The sequence below is a fragment of the Nyctereutes procyonoides genome, unplaced genomic scaffold (assembly GCF_905146905.1).
Source record: "Nyctereutes procyonoides isolate TBG_1078 unplaced genomic scaffold, NYPRO_anot_genome, whole genome shotgun sequence".
NCBI classification, from domain to species: domain Eukaryota; kingdom Metazoa; phylum Chordata; class Mammalia; order Carnivora; family Canidae; genus Nyctereutes; species Nyctereutes procyonoides.
This window is the reverse complement of record NW_026575052.1, coordinates 16,953,797-16,974,274: the sequence shown is the minus strand read 5'-3', so window position 1 is coordinate 16,974,274 and position 20,478 is coordinate 16,953,797. Positions and strand designations below refer to the sequence as shown.

At 41.4% G+C, this 20,478-nt stretch overlaps 1 protein-coding gene and 2 pseudogenes across 1 annotated transcript in view; 1 reads left to right on the top strand and 2 right to left on the bottom strand.

Annotated features, from left to right (window-relative positions):
• Nucleotides 1–20,459, bottom strand: part of RBBP4 (RB binding protein 4, chromatin remodeling factor) — a 23,622-nt gene extending 3,163 nt beyond the window's left edge. Inside the window, exons 1-11 of the mRNA XM_055331997.1 lie at nucleotides 20,303–20,459; nucleotides 19,565–19,712; nucleotides 14,751–14,896; nucleotides 5,638–5,811; nucleotides 5,162–5,277; nucleotides 4,884–5,044; nucleotides 4,660–4,786; nucleotides 4,424–4,501; nucleotides 2,554–2,630; nucleotides 2,389–2,446; nucleotides 2,186–2,296 (exon numbers count right to left, since the gene is read on the bottom strand). Of these exons, the coding sequence (XP_055187972.1) occupies nucleotides 2,186–2,296; nucleotides 2,389–2,446; nucleotides 2,554–2,630; nucleotides 4,424–4,501; nucleotides 4,660–4,786; nucleotides 4,884–5,044; nucleotides 5,162–5,277; nucleotides 5,638–5,811; nucleotides 14,751–14,896; nucleotides 19,565–19,712; nucleotides 20,303–20,318 (1,212 nt within the window). The 5' untranslated portion in view covers nucleotides 20,319–20,459. The remainder of the gene's footprint in view (nucleotides 1–2,185; nucleotides 2,297–2,388; nucleotides 2,447–2,553; nucleotides 2,631–4,423; nucleotides 4,502–4,659; nucleotides 4,787–4,883; nucleotides 5,045–5,161; nucleotides 5,278–5,637; nucleotides 5,812–14,750; nucleotides 14,897–19,564; nucleotides 19,713–20,302) is intronic.
• Nucleotides 13,090–13,541, top strand: LOC129513722 (NADH dehydrogenase [ubiquinone] 1 beta subcomplex subunit 4-like; annotated as a pseudogene).
• Nucleotides 18,630–18,712, bottom strand: LOC129514341 (U4 spliceosomal RNA; annotated as a pseudogene).
• Nucleotides 20,460–20,478: the final 19 nt, after the last annotated feature.

The following is a 20,478-nucleotide window of genomic DNA, read 5'->3' as shown; positions in this document are numbered from 1 at the left end:
TATACGTGTAATACGTACTTATTATTACAAATCATAATAGTGAAAGGTATAAAGAAATCCAAAGGGCAGCCTGGGTGGCTCAGCGGTTTAGCGCTGCCTTCAGCCCAGAGCATGATCCTGGAGATCCAGGATCGAGTCCCATGTCGGGTTCCCTGCATGCAGCCTGCTTCTCCTTCTGCCTGTGTCTCTGCCTCTCTCTCTGTGTATCTCATGAATAAATAAATAAAATCTTAAAAAAAAAAAAAAAAGAAGAAGAAATCCAAAAACTCCCTAAATATACCAATCTTATGGCAAAGAGCCTCCTAAATAATTACATATAACTAAGTTCAAGGCTAGCTATAATAATATGAGGGATTATAAAATGCTATTTATTGTCCTACGATCTGCTTTTTTCCCTACTTCATGTCATGAATATCTTATGAAAACGAAGTATATTTCTTTTGGATATATAACATTTCAAAGTTACATATACTATGTAACTTGTTAATCTCATAAGCCACAAAAACTCATTTTTTTTCTTTCCATTTCTTTTTCTTTTTTTCAAGATTTTATTTATTTATTATTTATGAGTGACACAGAGAGAGAGGCAGAGACACAGGCAGAGGGAGAAGCAGGCTCCATCCAGGGAGCCCGATGCGGGACTTGATCCCAGGACTCCAGGACCATGCCCCCGGCAGAAGGCAGCACTAAACCGGTGAGCCACTCAGGGATCCCCTTTCTTTTCATTTCTTTAACTTTGATTAATAGTGCTATTCTTCAAGAGAGTTCTGATTATTTAAAGTATTTTTCCTTACACTGAACCAAAAATTTTCCCCTGGAGCTTATTCCTGCCTCTACATCTACTTTAAAACACCAAAAGCTTTTTTTTCCAAATCTTTTCATTGATCAGGCTACGATCATTCAAAAGTTATGCAATTAAAAAATTGTGGTAAAAATATATAAAAATTTGCCATCTTAATCATTTTTAAGTGTTCATTCAGTTCAGTGGCATTCACCTTGTCTGCAACTATCACCACCATTCATCTCCAGAAGGCCAATGTTTCTTATATTGCTATATATTAGACAATTTAATAAAGATATCTTCATTAAATTCCAAGCACTCGGGAAATTCAAAAACGGGTAATCAATTCCCAATTGGGGTAAAAGGGGCAGGAGTATTTTGGGAATCTAGTAACATTTCATGGAGAAATGGCAGTATGTGATTCTGTGCCATTGTGGTAGAAACTGTGCTAGGGGGATGCCTGGGTGGTTGAGCGTTTTGCCTTTGGCCCAGGGTATGATCTCGGAGTCCCAGGATCAAGCCCCACATCGGGCTTCCTGCCTGGAGCCTGCTTCTGTGCATCTCTGCCTCTCTCTCTCTGTGGGTCTCTCATGAATAAATAAATAAAATCTTAAAAAAAAAAAAAAGAAACTGCTAGGCATGTTCACAAACCACATCAAAGGAATGATCATTCCCAAAGATTCAACAGCTAGCAAAGCAAGGAAAGCAGGAGGCCAGCAAGGAGGCTATTGCAATAGTCTAGCAAGTAGTAATGAGAACATGACCAAAAAATCAGGGTGTGGAGTAGAAATAGGAAAGTGGGGTATTTAAGTGGTTTATCTGTAAGGTGAGTACAGATACAAAAAACAATGCAGACAATGTAAAATCTGTTAAGTAAACTAGACTTAGAGGTGAATAAATAATGAAGAACTCGGGCAAGCCCCGGTGGTGTAGCGGTTTGGCGCCGCCTACAGCCTGGGGTGTGATCCTGGGGACCTGGGATCGAGTCCCACATCGGGCTACCTGCATGGAGCCTGCTCCTCCCTCTGCCTCTCTCTCTGTCTCTATGAATAAATAAATAAATTCTTTAAAAAGAAATTAATGAAGAACTCTTGAATTTTCAAGTTGGATGCGCTGGGGGTGGGGGCGAGACACTACACTGGAGCCATATAGGAAACAGGAAAATCGGGAGAAAAGGGGAATGAGGAGGAGGAGAGAAGTGTGGTTTCCTAAAGTCTGAGATAAGCAGTGCGATAAGCAGCTAAAAGCAATGAGCAGGCACTTGAAAATGATAATGTGCAGCAAATGCTAAAATCATAGGAGTAAACTAACCAGAGATGCCAGCTCTATTTGTAAAGCCGATAAATATGAAGTGATACTACATCTCATTTATTTAACGTCCCCCAAATAAATGACACCACTTACCATTTGCCACACTTGCATGATATTATCTTCTGATACAGAACAAATCACCCAAGGTTCATTGGGATTCCAGGAGAAATCAGATATCTTGGCAGTGTGACCACCGTGAATAAACTGGAAGAGAAAGGAAAATAAGACATGAAAAGCAGGTAGATGGCAATAAATTACAGATTATTTCAATACTACTCAACGTGCAAATAACATACCAACAATTCTGGTGGCCCATCTTCTGCATCTTCTGGGGATTGTTCCTCTCCGATTTTACTAGCACAAAAAGATTTTTAAAGTTAAAAATAGATTTATCCTGAGTAACTAATTTGGAAAAGCATAAATAAAAATACTCCACAAAGAGTAACCAATACAAGAGTTACCTTAAATCCCAGACATTCAGTCTGCGATCAGTACCACTGGAAGCCAAAATAGTCTCATTGTGAGGAGACCACTGAACCTATAGGAAGAATGAAGAAAAGTTGTTATTTAGAAAATTGAGGGGAAAATAGCTAAATTTTATTTAACAATTTAAAAAATTTTGTAAATAAGAGAGAAGAATTCAAGGTATTTTAGACTTTTTTTTTTTTTTTAAGATTTTATTTATTCATGAGAGAGACAAAGAGAGAGAAAGGCAGGGATCCCTGGGTGGCGCAGTGGTTTGGCGCCTGCCTTTGGCCCAGGGCGCGATCCTGGAGACCCGGGATCGAATCCCATGTCAGGCTCCCGGTGTATGGAGCCTGCTTCTCCCTCTGCCGGTGTCTCTGCCTCTCTCTCTCTCACTGTGTGCCTATCATAAATAAATAAAACAAAAAAAATTAAAAAAAAATTTTAAAGAGAGAGAAAGGCAGAGACACAGGCAGAGGGAGAAGTAGGCTCCATGCAGGGAGCCCGATGCAGGATTCAATTCTGGGACTACTGCAGGATCAGGCCCTTTGCCAAAGGCAGGCGCTGAACTGCTGAGCCACCCAGGGATCCCTCCCTATTTTAGGCATTATAATTAAAACTGACAGCTGGAGGTGGCGCCTCATTGGCTCAGTTGTTGGAGCATGCAACTCTTTGATTTTGGGATTGTAAATTCAAGCCCCAGTCTTGGTGTTGAGATTACTTTTTTTTTTCTTTAAAAAGAACATTAAAATACAACAACAACACAAAACCCCTTGACATCTAGATAAATGATTTCTTGTAGTTAACCTATCACTAAATGAAGGCTGTCAGCTTTTGTTCTATTTCATCATATATATATTAAAAAAATTTTTTTTAAAGATTTTATTTATTTATCCATGGGAGACACAGAGAGAGAGAGAGAGAGAGAGAGAGAGAGAGAGAGAGAGAGAGAGAGAGGCAGAGACACAGGCAGAGGGAGAAGCAGGCTCCATGCAGGGAGCCCGACGTGGGACTCGATCCTGGGTCTCAAGGATCAGGCCCTGGACTGAAGGTGGCGCTAAATCGCTGAGCCATCCAGGGATCCCTATTTTTGAAGATCTGGTCTTAATCTAGTTTTACAAATACTGGCTTCTGGCCAAATGTAATCCAATTCTGACCTTAGAACTAAAGTACAAAATATATACAGTATCTATTCTTTCAAGTACTTAGGAACCCAGTATTATATATAAAACTGTTAAGTGACAGGAGTATGGCTCACCTAGAGCTGAATTCAGAGGTCATCCTCATACACCAAAATGAACTTTGACCACCCTGAAGTTCTTAACACTTAATCTTCTATTATGGTGAATCTGAATGGGCCTCTCCTTGCTATAAATCTGTAAGCTCTCTGATAGCAAAGAGTATATATCTATATATCATATTCTTCACTGTGTCCTGGCAATAAGCATTGAATATAGTGCCACATTTCTTGAATTGAGTCAGAGAGCTTTTTGCATGTTAAGAAAGGAGGTTAAACTGATGAGGCAGAAAACACAGAGCTAGTACTTTAGGCTTCAACTGCAAAATCAATAGACCTAGCAAGTTCTGGAAATAAGGGAAGAGACAAGTGTCAAGAACTAGAATAAAATTATCCAAGCACTGATTTTCTTAATACCTCAAGAGTATAAGGGGCCAATGACCAGTTTGAGGAAGTACAGAGAAATAACAATCCTACTACCTACAGAAATTAACACAGCTATGTAGAAGATTTCCATTACTGATAATAATAATAATGGGATAAAACATTAGTGTGCCTAGTCACACATCCAGGTTTTCCTTTATAATAAGTAGACAGATAAATAAATGTTTGTAGCATTAGTTTCTTACCTGGAATATCTCATCCTTATGTGACTCAAAGGAATGCAACTTAAGTTTCAGATTTCTTAGATCCCACAAGGCAACAGTCTATATACAAAAAGAAAAAAAAAAAAAAAAGAAAAAAGAAAGCAATAACAATCAATAATTTTTTATGAGACAAAAACCCGTAACTGAAAGATCTGTGCATTCAAAGGAAGCAAGAAAAATTCACCCTTTGTTTTTTCCTTAAAATAAATCAAACTAACCTTGTCGGCTGATCCTGTGGCAAGAATGAACTCACTATAAGGATTGAAAGATAGGCAGTTCACTTCAGCAGTGTGAGCATCAACTGAGTGGCTTGGTTTGGAAGTATTGTTTGAACGCGTATCCCAGCTTTAAAAAAAAGGAAAAATGGGAGAAAAGCTTGAAATGGGTAACAATATAAAACTTAAGACAACATGGAAAAAATTAGAACATGGTTTCTACTCACATCATAAGTTTCTGATCATCAGCAACTGACCCAAACAGAGACTCATGAAGCAGATGCCAGGAAACATCTTCTACTACTGCTGTATGCCCTGTAAAGATGGTCTTCGCATCCACAACTTTTCCTTCCTTTGGAACAGCACTGATGTCCCAGAGGCAGATGGTCTTAAATGTAAAATTAACTATTATATAAATGGAAGATTCTCACTTCCCCACATACCCCAGAAAAGAAACCAACTGATAACCAGCCCAGATTTGCTTCAAAATGGGAAGGATACCCACGTGGTCATCTGAAGCACTAAGTAAGTGCCCACTGAGATTTGGGTTCCAAGAAAGTCCATAGCCTTCCTTCTGATGTCCACGGAGACGCAAGTCTGGGTTGCACTCTCCAGAAGGGTCTGCAAAGTAACAGACATATAAAAACTATCCAGAGTCCACTGCCTCTTTGCGTCTACAAAGCATAACGGAATTTTGATGAAGTAGTCTAAAGCTCTTCATATTTATAGCAATACAGACCTATTATGATCAAATATATAGTACTTAAAACACACCATATCATTCTGTTCTGTGTTAAAAAAAAAAAAGCATTTTTGGTTTTAACATAGATACAAAGAACAGAGGAAGGATACCCACACATACCAGTATATATCACAAGATGTTAAAATATACAAATAACAAGCAATTAAACTCAGATTGAGCAGAGGGATGTATTCCCAGAGTGACTCATTATCTTTATTTGAACTGAAGAGGGCAGGTACCTGGTTTGGAAGGATGTTTTGTATAGTCAAAAACAAGAACATCACTGGATGGAGTCTTTGTTGCAATGATGCAAGGGTTCTGGGGCATATAACGTGCCCGGTTCACTTCTCCTTCATGGTTGATTTTGATTTCTATTTCAATTTTTCCACTAACTGAGCCAAAACCTCCAAATTCTGTAGATAAGAAATTGTAAATGAGGACAAAGTAAGAGCTACGCTGTCACTTAAATTATGACACAAGCAAGGCTTTTTATCAGCAAACTAGAATACTGAAGTAATTTATACATGTGTTAGTAGTATAAAGTGTTTTCATACCTCTTATTTCGTTTGATTTTTACCACAACACTACATAGAGTAGGGAAAGGAACACAGATAACATCCCCAAAAATTTTTGCCAAGAAAAAAAATTTGTGGAGTACCTACATTAATTTGTTCCCAGTGATAGGACTATGGCTGAACGTAATGCGAATTCTCATTTTTTTCTGATTCCTAGACTCTTTCAGCCATACCAATTCTAGATAATTATATAAATAATAAATCTTATCCTGCTATCTAAGAATAAGGAACACTATCAATTCCACTTCAAAAGAAGATTCTCAATAAGCAGTTTTCAGATTTTTTAAAAAAATTATTTATTTATTCATGAGAGAGACACAGAGAGAGGCAGAGACATAGGCAGAGAGAGAAGCAGGCTCCAGGCAGGGAGGCCAATGTGGGACTTGATTCCTGGACCCTGGGATCATGTCCTGAGCCAAAGGCAGATCAACCACTGAGCCACCCAGGCGTCAGACTCCTCACTAAGCCCAACACAGGGCCCCATAGGGCCCAATTCCAAGACCCCTGAGGATTAGGACCTGAGCCAAAACCAAGATTTGGATGCTCAACCCTCTATGTCGCTCACACGCCCTCTAAGTTACTGCTTTAATGAATTTTAAAGTATACAGTGTGCCAGGTACTAAAGAGAACCCTTTACACCATTTATTTGAAGCTGAGGTTTGGAATAACCTTCCTGAAATAACATCACACTATTGTCTATTCCCTCTACCATTTATCTTAGTACAGTGAGGAAAAACAGAGCCACAACAGGTAGTTCCGATTTCCTTAACCTCCCACTTATACATGCCAACATGTATTTCTTAGTTGAAATAAACCAGGCAGGCAAGGACTAGATAAAAATATTTATTCACATTTGACTACTGTATGCACTTAATTCTCCCAAGTACCATTATAAAATGTGTAACAATATAATTTGTGATTATGTAAATCTTGGCAAAGCAACATATAAACAAAGGTGGTTAATGATTAGTCAAATAATTACAGAAGGCAGCATGACAAGATATAAGAGTCGGACCTTGCCCTGATTGCCACTTATTAGAATTTTGTGATTTGGGGAAGGTCTTCAATTTCGGAGTCTCAAATATCTTTCTCTATTAAGGAAAGTTGGGACAGAAACTTGTAAATGAAAATGCTATCAACAACACTGTTATACAAGTGTTACACTTCGAAGGACAAAAATCTTTTAAAAAAAGCAAGGACAGGGATCCCTGGGTGGCGCAGTGGTTTGGCGCCTGCCTTTGGCCCGGGGCGCGATCCTGGAGACCCGGGATCGAATCCCACGTCGGGCTCCCGGTGCATGGAGCCTGCTTCTCCCTCTGCCTGTGTCTCTGCCTCTCTCTCTCTGTGTGTGTGTGACTATCATAAATTAAAAAAAAAAAAAAAAAAAAAAGCAAGGACATGGATGGGTAATATGGCTGGCAGATTAGGCAACTTTCAATTTCCAAGTAACTTTTAAAAGTTGAAATGCCTGGGATCCCTGGGTGGCGCAGCGGTTTGGCGCCTGCCTTTGGCCCAGGGCGTGATCCTGGAGACCCGGGATCGAATCCCACGTCAGGCTCCCGGTGCATGGAGCCTGCTTCTCCCTCTGCCTGTGTCTCTGCCTCTCTCTCTTTGTATGACTATCGTAAATAAAAAAAATAAAAAAATAAAAGTTGAAATGCAAATGTTTCATACAGGCTAAATATCTAAAAATAAAAACTCAAAATAGACTCTAAAGGAGAAAAAAAACCATTAAATTTCCCCCAGAACTCTAGACTACAACCATCTACAATGTAAAAAAAATAAGACATAAGATACGTGATTGCAAGGAACTTTCAGTCCAAACACAGAGAGATAAAATATAACTACAGATGACCATGACAAAAAAGCATGATATCCCAGTAACAAGGGAAGAGCAACAGCTGGCACTGAGCCCACAGAGCAAGGGTATTAATTACATAATGTGCGGTATCTTGGTATTTGATACAAACTAAGCAGAGGGTCTCCCTAACTGCAGTTCAAATACAGTAATAAGTCAGTTTAGAGGATTCACAATGGAGTTTTATTGAAAATAAAGATTTATCTATTTAAAAAATAATTAGGTTCCCAAGTTGAAGTTGATCTACGAAAAGCCAAATCTGAAATAGGAAAAACTGAGGTATTGGGGTGCCTGGGTATTGGCTCAGTTGGTTGTGCATCTGCCTTAGGCTAAGGTTGTGATCTCAGGGTCATGGTATTGAACCCGGCAGAGTCCCACGTGGGCCCTGCAGCGGCCCTCTACTGGGCCCCCCGCCCAGCAGGGAGTCTGCTTCTCCCTCTCTCTCCGCCCCTCCTCCCTGCTTATACTCACTCTCAAGTACATAAAATCTTTTTTTTTTTTTTTTTGGTAATTTTTATTTATTTATGATAGTCACAGAGAGAGAGAGAGGCAGAGACACAGGCAGAGGGAGAAGCAGGCTCCATGCACCGGGAGCCTGACGTGGGACTCGATCCCGGGCCTCCAGGATCGCGCCCCGGGCCAAAGGCAGGCGCCAAACCGCTGCGCCACCCAGGGATCCCCCTCAAGTACATAAAATCTTAAAAAAAAAAAAAAATGAGGTATCAATGCACAATAAATTAATTAAATGACTATCAAGGTCCTGTTGTATTCCTATTTTGTTTGCTTCCCTCCTTATGAAAGTATTAAGAAAACTTGGGGGGGGGGGCTTGAGCTATAATGTATTCAAAGCACCTAGCTTGACAAATTTTTACAAATGTATATATACATCAGGGGGACGCCTGGGTGGCTTAGCGGTTGAGCATCTGCCTTCAGTTCAGGGTGTGATCACAGGATCCGGGATTGAGTCCCACACTGGGCTCCCTTCAAGGAGCCTGCTTCTCCCTCTGCCTATGTCTCTGCCTCTCTGTCTCGCTCATGAATAAATAAATCTTTAAAACAAACAAACATATACACCAGGAAAACCAACACCCAGATCAAAACATAGAACATCTCCACTTTCTCAGAAGGTACTATCATGTCCCTCCCAACCAATACCTGCCCGCCACCAAAACTAGGTAACCAGCGCTGATTTTTTTTTCTTTAAAAGATTTTAATTTATTTGAGAGAAAGAGCAAGATAGCACAAGTGGGGTGAGGAGCAGAGGGAGAAGCAGACTCCCTGTTGAGCAGGGAGCCCAATGTGGGACTCGATCTCGGAACTCTGGGATCATGACTGACTGATCCACCCAGGTGCCCCCAGCATTGATTTAAAAAAAAAAATTTTTTTTTTAAAGATTTTATTTATTCATGAGAGACACAGAGAGAGAGGCAGAGACCTAGGCAGAGGGAGGAGCAGGCTCTACACAGGAAGCTCAATATGGGACTCTATCCCAGGACTCCAGGATTACGCCCTGAGCCAAAAGCAGATGCTTATCGACTGAGCCATCCAGGCATCCCACCAGCATTGATTTCTATCTCAAGGCCACTCTATGAGCCATAAACATCTCTTTAGTAAAAAGAGTAAGCTCTAACAATACTCAATTATCTCATGATTTAATAGGTTTATTTTATACAATTCAGACAAAAGACTGAAGAGCTTTAAAAAAATAGTCTCCAGATAAATTGCTAAAAATAAACTTGATATTGGAAGATCTCAGTAACAGAGTCATAAGTAAAATGTTACACCTAATCTATTTCACAAGGACTTAAAATGTGACTATAGCCAGGCTGACCCTAATATAAACACACAAATTCTTTTTAATGTCAAAACAGGACAAATTCAGTTTTTAGTTTTCACTTGGAAAGTTCAATGATCTTTTGAAGCTGCCATCAATTACCAAAAACCAAATGGAGTCAAGCAGATGGTAACTAATTACCTAGTTCAAATTAAGAGTCCAGGACATTTTGAGAGCAAGACAAACTAGCAAGCAATCTAACAACCACCCCCAGAGACATTAGGCTGTTATCTACTTCTTTCATTGTTAAGACCATTCAGAAGGCACCAACTCTATCCAATGATCTGAAGATGATGGGTGGGGGGAAGAGGAAGGGAAGTGAGTAAAAGGAAGAGAAAGAGAGAAATGGGAGATAAGCTGTATAACCTCAGGGCAAATTAAGAAACTACTGAATATCAGTTTCCCTATGAGAATTAAATTGGGTGATAGTGGTACAAATAAATCACGCATTATTACTGGCATTTTAATTGTTCCTCTATAACTAGGCATTAAGGGGGATAAAGCAAAAATTGGTTAGATGCTGTTCAAAAAATTCAATTACCAGAAAAAGAGGAGCATATATGTTAGGAAACACCACTCCCATCAACCAGGAAAGAAAACAATTTGCCAACAAGTGATACCTTTTTTTTTTTTTTTAAAGTAGGCTCCATGCCCAGCATGGAACCCAACATAGAGCTTGAACTCGACAACTCTGACATCAAGACCTGAGATGAGGGCAGCCCGGGTGGCTCAGCCATTTAGCGCTGCCTTCAGCCCAGGGCCTGATCCTGTAGATCCAGGATTGAGTCCCATGTCAGGCTTCCTGCATGGAGCCTGCTTCTCCCTCTGCCTGTGTCTCTTCCTCTCTGTTTCTCATGAATAAATAAAATCTTAAAAAAAAAAAAAAAAAAAAAAAAAAGACCTGAGCTGACATCAAGAGTCCTGCTTAAGCTTAACGGACTAAGCTACTCAGGCACACCCAGCAAACAGCGTTTTATTTTTTTATTTTAAATATTTATTTATTTATGATATACAGAGAGAGAGAGAGAGAGAGAGAGAGAGAGAGATATGCAGAGACACAGGAGGAGGGAGAAGCAGGCTCCAAGCAGGAGCCCAACGTGGGACTCAATCCCGGGTCTCCAGGATCGCGCCCTGGGCCAAAGGCAGGTGCCAAACCGCTGAGCCACCCAGGGATCCCCGCAAACAGTGTTTTAAAACAATTGCTAACCACTTGCAGGATTGGGAATTTTTTCTGGAGGGCAACTTAGCAGTATTAATTTTACCTGAAAATGTTTTGCCCTTTGATCAGCATTCAACTTAGAGAAAATTATTCTAGAACAAAACTATGCAAGACAAATGATAGAAGAACTGTTATTCATTTCTTTTTTTTTTTTTTTTTTAAGATTTTACTTATTCGGGCAGCCCCAGTGGCTCAGCAGTTTAGCGCCGCCTTATGCCCGGGGTGGATCTGGGGACCTGGGATCAAGTCCCACGTCAGGCTCCCTGCATGAAGCCTGCTTCTACCTCTGCCTGTGTCTCTGCCTCTATGTCTCTCATGAATAAATAAATAAAAATCTTAAAAAAAATTTACTTATTCATGAGAGATACAGAGAGAGGCAGAGACATAGGCAGAGGGAGAAGCTGGTCCCTGTGGGAAACCGGATGCGGGACTTGATCTCAGGCCCTCAGGATCACAACCGAGCCAAAGGCAGAGGCTCAACTACTGAGCCATCTAGGTGCCCCAAGAACTGTTTTTCAAGACAGAAAATTCGAAACCACTTAAATGTCAAAGAAGGGGTGGTTAATTTTGACATAGTATACAACCATCAAAAGGAGATACATCTTAAGACAAAAAGATGTCCAAGATTCATCAGGCCAGAAAAGCACTTCAATGCTATATCCCCAGTACTCAACATAAATGTTGAACGAGTAAGCGAAAAAATGGTATAGATAGATAAATCATTCAGAAAACAATTTAACAGATATATATATATATATATATATATATATATAGAGAGAGAGAGAGAGAGAGAGAAAGGCTTATGGTAGTGGCAGGGGGCCATAGTTTTCTATTTTTTTTTTTTTAAAGATTTTTATTTATTTTTTTGAGAGAGATAGCAAGAAAAACCATCGGTAGGAGGTAGGGAGGTGAGAGAGAAAAGCAGGCTCCCCACTGAGCAGGGAGCTGGATGTGGGGCTTGATGCCAGGTCCCTGGGATCACGAACTGAGCCTGACAGATGCTTAATTGACTGAGCCCCTATTTGTTTCGATTAAAAAAAAAAAACTTAGGGGATCCCTGGGTGGCTCAGTGGTTTAGCACCTGCCTTTGGCCCAGGGCACGATCCTGGAGTCCCGGGATTGAGTTCCGCGTCGGGCTCCCGGCATGGAGCCTGCTTCTTCCTCTGCCTGTGCCTCTCTCTCTATCATGAATAAATAAATAAAATCTTAAAAAAAAAAAAAAAACTTATTACCAGAGTATTTGCTTTGTCACTAAACAACCAAAAATCCTATTTATCTTCATTTAATAGAAAGGAAATTGATGCTCAGAGAGGTTAAATGATTTATCCAAAACCACACGGAGAGTGGCGTAACAGGCTATCAAACCTAAGTCTTTGGATCCTTAAGTTCAGGGTCCCTGCCCTACACTAATGCTCACCCAGAGAATAACTTCCCAATAATTTTATCACACACAGTTAGGTGACACAAAATCATGTCTGTGGACCTTTATCTTTAGAACTTACTTTGCATTCTGTATTACCCTAAGGCAAATATGGAGTGATCAAAAGATTAACTGTATACACAATCCTGGCAAGTAACTGGAGCTCAAAAGAACTTAGATAAAAGAATGGGGGGGGATCCCTGGGTGGCGCAGCGGTTTGGCGCCTGCCTTTGGCCCAGGGCGCGATCCTGGAGACCCAGGATCGAATCCCACATCGGGCTCCCGGTGCATGGAGCCTGCTTCTCCCTCTGCCTATGTCTCTGTGCCTCTCTCTCTCTCTCTGTGACTATCATAAATAAATAAAAATAAAATAAAAATTAAAAAAAAAAAAAAAAAGAATGGGGGATGCCTGGGTGGCTCAGCAGTTGAGTGTGTCTTTGGGTCAGGGCATGATCCCAGGGTCCTGGGATTGAGTCCCACATTGGACTCCCTGCATGGAGCCTGCTTCTCCCTCTGCCTATCTCTCTGTGTCTCTGAACAACAAATAGGTAATTCACCCATTTCTACTTCTATTAAGAGAGAAAGAGTTAAATATTTCATCAATAGTTAAGCCCTTAGGTTATCTCCTAAAAATAGGATATAATTAAATGGCTCATTTAATTTTTATATACATACTATGCACCACGTTTAAGTCATTTCTACCACTTCAAAATGGAAAGGGTAATTTAACCCAGTGTTTCTCAATCTTTTTTCTCCCTCTAAAAAACTTTGTAAGGGTTGCCAAGATGTCAGCCCCCAAGTACTAGCCGTCGTCTCTGGCTACCCTGCCCGCTACCCTCGACCCAGCCGAGTATGACGTCTCTCCGGAAGCCCGGAGGGTGCAAGCCGAGCGGTTGGCCATAAGATCCTGACTTAAACGGGAGTACCTGCTTCAGTACAACGACCCCAGCCACCGGGGGCTCATCGAGGATCCTGCCTTAATTCGTTGGACCTATGCAGATCAGCAAACATCTATCCCAATTTTAGGCCCACTCCCAAGACCTCACTTCTAGGAGCTCTGTTTGGAATTGGGCCCCTCTTCTTCTGGTTTTATGTTTTCAAAACTGACAGAGATAGGAAAGAAAAACTTATCCAGGAAGGAAAATTGGATCGAAGATTGAACATTTCATATTAAGTCTGGCAATGATGATAACTCTATGTATTATTGTTTAAATAAATCTTCTATTAATCATTAAAAAAAAAAACTTTGTAAGACATCATTTCTGACAGTCTTTTTTTTTTTTTAAATTTATTTATTTATGATAGTCACAGAGAGAGAGAGAGAGGCAGAGACACAGGCAGAGGGAGAAGCAGGCTCCATGCACCGGGAGCCCGATATGGGATTCGATCCCGGGTCTCCAGGATCGCGCCCTGAGCCAAAGGCAGGCGCCAAACCACTGCGCCACCCAGGGATCCCTCATTTCTGACAGTCTTGATGAAATTTTAATACTACAGATATCCTGTGTATACACATTATCTGTGCTTTATACATTTATTTTTTTTAAAGATTTTATTTATTCATGAGAGATCAGAGAGAGAGAAGCAGAGACACAGGCAGAGGGAGAAGCAGGTTCCATGCTTCCAAGCCCAATATGGGACTCGATCCTGGGACTCCAGGATCACGCACTGGACGGAAGGCAGACACCAAACCCGTGAACCACCCAGGGATTCCCTACACTTTATACATTTAAAGAGTTTCATACCCTGGGCTGAAGGCAGGCACCAAAATGCTGAGCCACCCAGGGATTCCCACATTTAAAGACTTAAGATTGTTCTCATACACCCCCTCTCCAAGAACCAATTTTAACCCCCCATAGGGGCAATTATCTCCCATGCTGAGAAAGCATGCATGCATGCACAGCAATAATAAATGGTGGACTTTGGGGGCACCTGGCTGGCTAAGTTGGTAGAGAACATGACTCTTCATCTTGGGGTTTCAGGTTCAAGCCCCATGTTGGGTACAGAGATTACTCAGAAATAAAATCTTAAAAATAAACAAAAATAAAGGGGCACCTGGCTGGCTCAGTCAGAAGAGCACATGACTCTTGATCTCAGGGTTGAGTTCAAGCCGTACATTGGGTGTAGAGATTACATAAAAAAAAAAAAAAAAAAAAAAAAAAAGGAACAAATGGTGGATTTTGTCTTCTTTCAATTCTAGAAACTACCCTTCCCCCCAATTTAGTAGAGGAAAGTTTCTAGAAAAGACATAGAACCAAGTATGCATTAAGTATGTCTTCTGACATCTCAGTTTGCACCTGTATTGCAAACTCAGGTTTTCCAGAGCTCAAAATATTACTACTAACTTAACAAACTAATTTATCAAACTTTACGCCCTTTTCAAGTAAATTCAAAGATATGAAAGATACTACCCATACATCATTCCTTCTTTCACTTTTAAGATTCCTACCTCCTTTCTCACTGTCGTAGTGTGAAGCATCAAACTGAGCATCATCGTTAGGGAGCTGCACACTGGCTATCACAAGATGGTTTTGTTCATCCGACGTGTGTGTTCCCAGGACAAGTCGATGAATGCTGAAGTCTTTCCCTTCTGGTCTGTAATAGCAGTATATGATCACTATTCAAATTATTAACACTAAGAGAGACAATGAAGTCAGTGATACACATGTATGGAAAAAGCACTATTACAACCAGGTTTCGAGAAGAAAATCTTATTAGAGGAAAGAAAATAATGTCAGGTAAACTAAATGTTCAAATGTTTACTGAGTGCCTAATCAGTGGACAAACTACACCAAATACTATGAAGTACAAAAATGATTAAGACATGATTCGTGCACTCAAAAAACCGGGGCAATTAGATAGTCATGTCCATAAATAACAAAATATAAGCCAATAAATACATTAAAGGTACACAAGATGGGAATTTAGATAAGAAAGATTACTTCTGGAATTAAAGAAGCATCCATGAAAGAGGCAGATGTCAAAATGAGATATAAAACCCAGAAGAGACAAGGGCTCTGGAAGAGAATTCCAAGGAAAGGGAATTGAGCAAGGGTAGGCCCACAAAATGTCAAATACCTAAGTACTTTACAAACTACGTATCACTTAAAGATGAATATATTTGAGGTTTATGAAAATGAGGCAACCTGCCTAAATAAGATCACATAACAGTACTAAAACTGACACCTCAATCTGACTTTGGATGTGAGAAAATGAAGTCAGAGAGAAGGCTAGAAAATAGATTCTAGTATACTGAATGCCATCTTAAGGCATTCACAACTCTACTGTAGGGAAAACAAACAATCATGGAAAATTTCTAAGGGATCTAGCACCATCTGAATTACCACAGAAGAATTAACCCAACAGTGTAAAGCAGAGGTTCTTCAAGTGTGGTATCAGAACCGACAGCATTAGCATCATCTAGGAACTTCAGCTAGAAAGGCAAATTAAATTTTCAGATTCATCCCAGACATACTAAATTAGGAACTTGGGATTCGGGGCACAATGATCCATCTTATAATCCCTCCAGCTGATTATGATTCATGTTCAAGTTTAAGAACCTCTGTTCTAGGGGATCCCTGGGTGGCTCAGCGGTTTAGTGCCTGCCTTCGGTCCAGGGTGTGATCCTGGAGTCCCGGGATCGAGTCCCACATCGGGCTTCCTGGATGGAGCCTGCTTCTTCCTCTGCCTGTGTCTCTGACTCTCTCTCTCAGTCTCTCTCTCATGAATTAAAACAAAACAAAACAAAACAAAAAAACAAAAAAAACCTCTGTTCTAGAAAAGATATTATCCAAATAGAATTCATTGGGGTTATCTATGCACTGTCAAGTGGAAAAAAGAGAAAAACTTAGGAAACATCAAACCAAAGTCAAGTATAATAAAGAGAAATAGGAATGATAGGGGAAAGCTAGGGTGGTACCTCTATGCAAAGAATATACTCAGTTTGGAACATGTGATGTTGGGGAAAACAGATACTCCAAAGAAGATACCAGTAGGCAGCTGTAAATTCAGGAAAAGCTCAGAGGTTGGGTCTAGAGATAACCAATAGGAATTCCTCTGTACAGAGGCAATATACATCTATATCCTACATAGAAAAATAGAGGAAAGAGAGCCATCAATATAAAACTGGGAATGCCTGCATTTAGAAGGTTAAACAAAGAACCAGAGGAAATGAGCAAAGAAGGTTATAGAATTGTAATTGTATTTTTTTAAAAAAAGATATGAATACCACTACCGTCACTACCACAGACAAAAATTTAAACACTTGACATTAGGTATGCCTGTTTCTAAATAATCTTCATCTTAGAAAAAACAAATTAGAGAAATGTCTGGGTGGCTCAGTTGGTTAAGCGTCTGCCTTTGGCTCAGGTCATGATCTCAGAGTCCTGGGATGGATCCTCTCCCTGCTAAGCGGGGCGTCCGCTTCTCCCTCTCCCTCTGCCCCTTCCCCCTGTTCGTGCAAATGAAATGAGCTCTCTCTCTCACAAACAAATAAATAAAAGTCGTTGGGGCGCCTGGGTGGCTCAGTTGGTTAAGCATCCAACTGGTGATTTCTGCTCAGATCATTACCTCATGGGTCATGGGATTCAGCCTTGCATGGGGCTTCACACTCAACAGGAATCTCTCCCTCAAAATAAAAAAATAAATCTTAATTAAGTATAAGGTACAAAAACCAGAAGATAAAGAACAGGAATTTGGACCAATGTCAAACCCTGCAAAAAGGTTTACCTAGTTCCACTAAAAGAGAAAACTACTAAGATAGATTTCAAAGTTGGCGAATTTAGTCTAATTCACTGCTTTCTAGGTTGAGATCATTACAGCATTATATAGGAAGATTTTTAAAAATACTGGCTCCCAAATGACTTAGTAGGTGGCCAATATATTTGGGATCCACTGATCCAGTATGATGTAGCTCATGACCATGGAATCATCATTCAACTATTTTTCATCAAATACGCTGCCATCAGTTTTTTTTTTTTAAAGATTTTATTTATTCATAAGAGACACAGAGAGGCAGAGACACAGAGGGAGAAGCAGGCTCCCCTTAGGGAGCCCAATGCAGGACTCAATCCTGGATCTCGCCGAGCCAAAGGCAGACGCTCAACCACTGAGCCACCCAGGCATCCCTGCCACCAGTTTCTTTCTTTCTTTTCTTTTTTTTTAAGAGTAATTTTTTTTAGGATTTATTTATTTATGATAGATGGGGGGGGGGCGCAGAGACACAGGAGGAGGGAGAAGCAGGCTCCATGCCGGGAGCCTGACGTGAGAGCCGTGAGAGCGGGATGTAGGACTTGATCCTGGGACTCCAGGGTTGCGCCCTGGGCCAAAGGCAGGTGCTAAACCGCTGAGCCACCCAGGGATCCCCCCTGCCACCAGTTTCTAAATGATTTGACTATCACTGAGAACTCCTGACAGAAATGACTCCACTTAACCTGAACTCAAATAAAATAAATATATTTTCTTAAAAAAAAGAGAGAGTGCAAGTGAGTGCAAGCCCAAGGGATAGAGTGTGTGGGGAGGGTAGAAGAAGAGAGTCTTCTGTACAGAGGGCCAGGCTCGATCTCCTGACCCTGAGACCACCACCTGAGCTGAAACCAAGAGTCAGCCACTTAACAGACTGCCACCCAGGCTCCTCGAGCTCAAGCAATTCTGATGACCCATAGGTGAACATGGATCATGATAAAGCTTCCAACTCTACTTCATTTTTTAATGCCACTGTGAAAGGTAGCAACCTGTTTAAGTAATTAGTAAAATTTCTATTACTTGTTGAGCTGAAACATAGCCTAATAACCATATTCTGCAAGATCTTGAACTCGAAAGAGATGAATTTCGAAGGAATTTAGTTATTTAGCACACAATATAATTTTTAAATGTTACTCTGAATGGTGAAGCAATTTTATAAAAGAAAACCCATTATTCCAACAGGCACTTTGGTCTTGATAAACCTTTAATTATTTAAATTCACCTTCATCTTTGCATTGTCACTTTCTCCTGGAAGCCTTTCATGATACCCTAAGTTGAGGTGATTTTTCCTTCCCTTGATCATTTTAACTGTGCTACTTTTATGATACTTTTTACTGTAATACAGTAGAAAACCCCCATCCATGGTTTCAGTTACCCACAGTCAACCACGATGCCCTCCAGAAGTAAATGATCTCCCTTCTGATTTATCAGGTAAATAAGTAGCTTAATACTTCATCACAATGCCCATGTCATTCACCTCACTTTATTTCATCACACAGGCATTTTCTCAACAATATTACCTGAAGGGTGACTACAGTGAAACATTTTGACAGCAAGAGATCACACTCAGCTTTTATTATGGTATGTTGTTATAACCATTGTTTTATTAGCAATAATCGTGCCTCGGATAAACCTCATTGGCTACGATACTGCCCCCTGCACAAAGCTATATAACCATTGTTCTATTAATCTTTTACCGTTTCTAATTTATAAATTAAGCTTTATCACAATTATGTATTACAGAAACATAACAGAGTTCAGTACCATCCGTGGTTTCAGACACCCACTGGGGATCTTTGGCCATACTCCCTACAAATAAGAGGGGTGGTAATCTACCATACTATATACACAAGAAATCAAGGCAGGGAAGGTGTCCATCTAAACTTGCACACCCTAATTTGTAGCACCTAGCAGACTAAACAAATGGAAAGTAAATTAAGTACTATTTTACCTTCTTAGAGGTAAGCTTCTCACATTTAAGACCTTCCCTACATGTGATTTCTCTCTCACTATACATAATTCCCTTATATAAAACCCCCAAACCACCCCATCTTCAGTTCTTAGTTCTAAATATCCTAAGTATCTCTGTAAAACTGCTTTTAGCATAGGTTACTGTAATTATTAGTTTACATGGGCCTCAATTACACTTGTGCTCCTTGAAGGCAGGTACCATGTCATATACCTCTTTATATTAACCAGCTACTACCTACAATTCAATTTTGCTGAAAGAACTGAAATCACAGCTTTTTTTGAAAACTGACACATTTTACATTATTTCCCAACTGTAATTATAACAGGCTATTCAATTCGTTATCAGGAAAAGAAAACAAGTTTTCTCTTATCAGGTACATTGCAAAACTATTTTTACATTTTGTCTTATTTTCTGGCCTAGGGAAAAACATCACCCATAGGTTATCACTACGTGCCCTCTTCGGGTGACTGGGGGAAGACAGGGAAAAATCAACGTGAGAAATCAACGCTGAGGAGGACACAAGATAACGTTCAAGAGTTTCACATCACCTGGTTACATCTGGAAGCCACTGTGCAGTTAGGCTAGGCCACTCCAGAGCATGGGTCATCACCAAATCGTAAAGAAAAGGGGTGTTCTTTTTCCATATTTTGTACTCTTCGTTGATCACACGTTCCTCTACTGCGTCATCAAAGGCTGCTAAAAAGTTAAAAAACAAATTAAGTTAGCGAACACAAATGGAAACCGAGCCAACGCTTCCAAAGCTACCGGCACTGCTTATTAAGTCAAGATTCTGAAATGGAGCAGATATGTCTAAACGTCCCCGTGGCGGAGCGACCTGCACCCCTCTCCACCTCGCGGGCCGGCAATCACTCTCGGGCTAGCGGGGCGCGTCACTCCCGTTAGCTGTTCGGGCGCGGGCGCCGGGCCTCGGGAGCACGCTCGCGTTCCCGCTGAATCGACGGAACCCGCGCGGAGGCCCGCGCACCGGCCCCCGGGGTAGGGAACAGCGCACGCAGAACGCGAGAGGCGGGCAGGCCGACAGCCAGCGCGGGGAGGGCCCAAACACCCGCCGGGGCCCCCCCACCAGCTCCACATCGCGGCCACCGGCCTCCGTGTCGGAGGAACTGGCGCGCCGTTAGCCCGCCCCGCGGGGCGATTTCTCCTCACGCCTTCGATGGTGGGGACAGCACTCAAGAGTCGGGCTTGCCTTCACTGCTAGGCCCTGTCGAGGCCGCGGCGCCAGCCCGGCACCCCCCGCCCTCCCGGGGCGGCCCCGGCACCCTTACCTTCCTTGTCGGCCATGGCGGGCAGGCGAGCCGGGGGGATCCCGGGGTCGAGCGCTGCGGGAGGGGCGGGGAGGCTACAAGCGCTCGCTCTGCGCGCGCGGCCTCTATTGTTTCCTGCTGCCCCTGCGTGAGGGCCGACTCGCGCACCTTCGCGCCAACACCGGCCAATCGCAGCG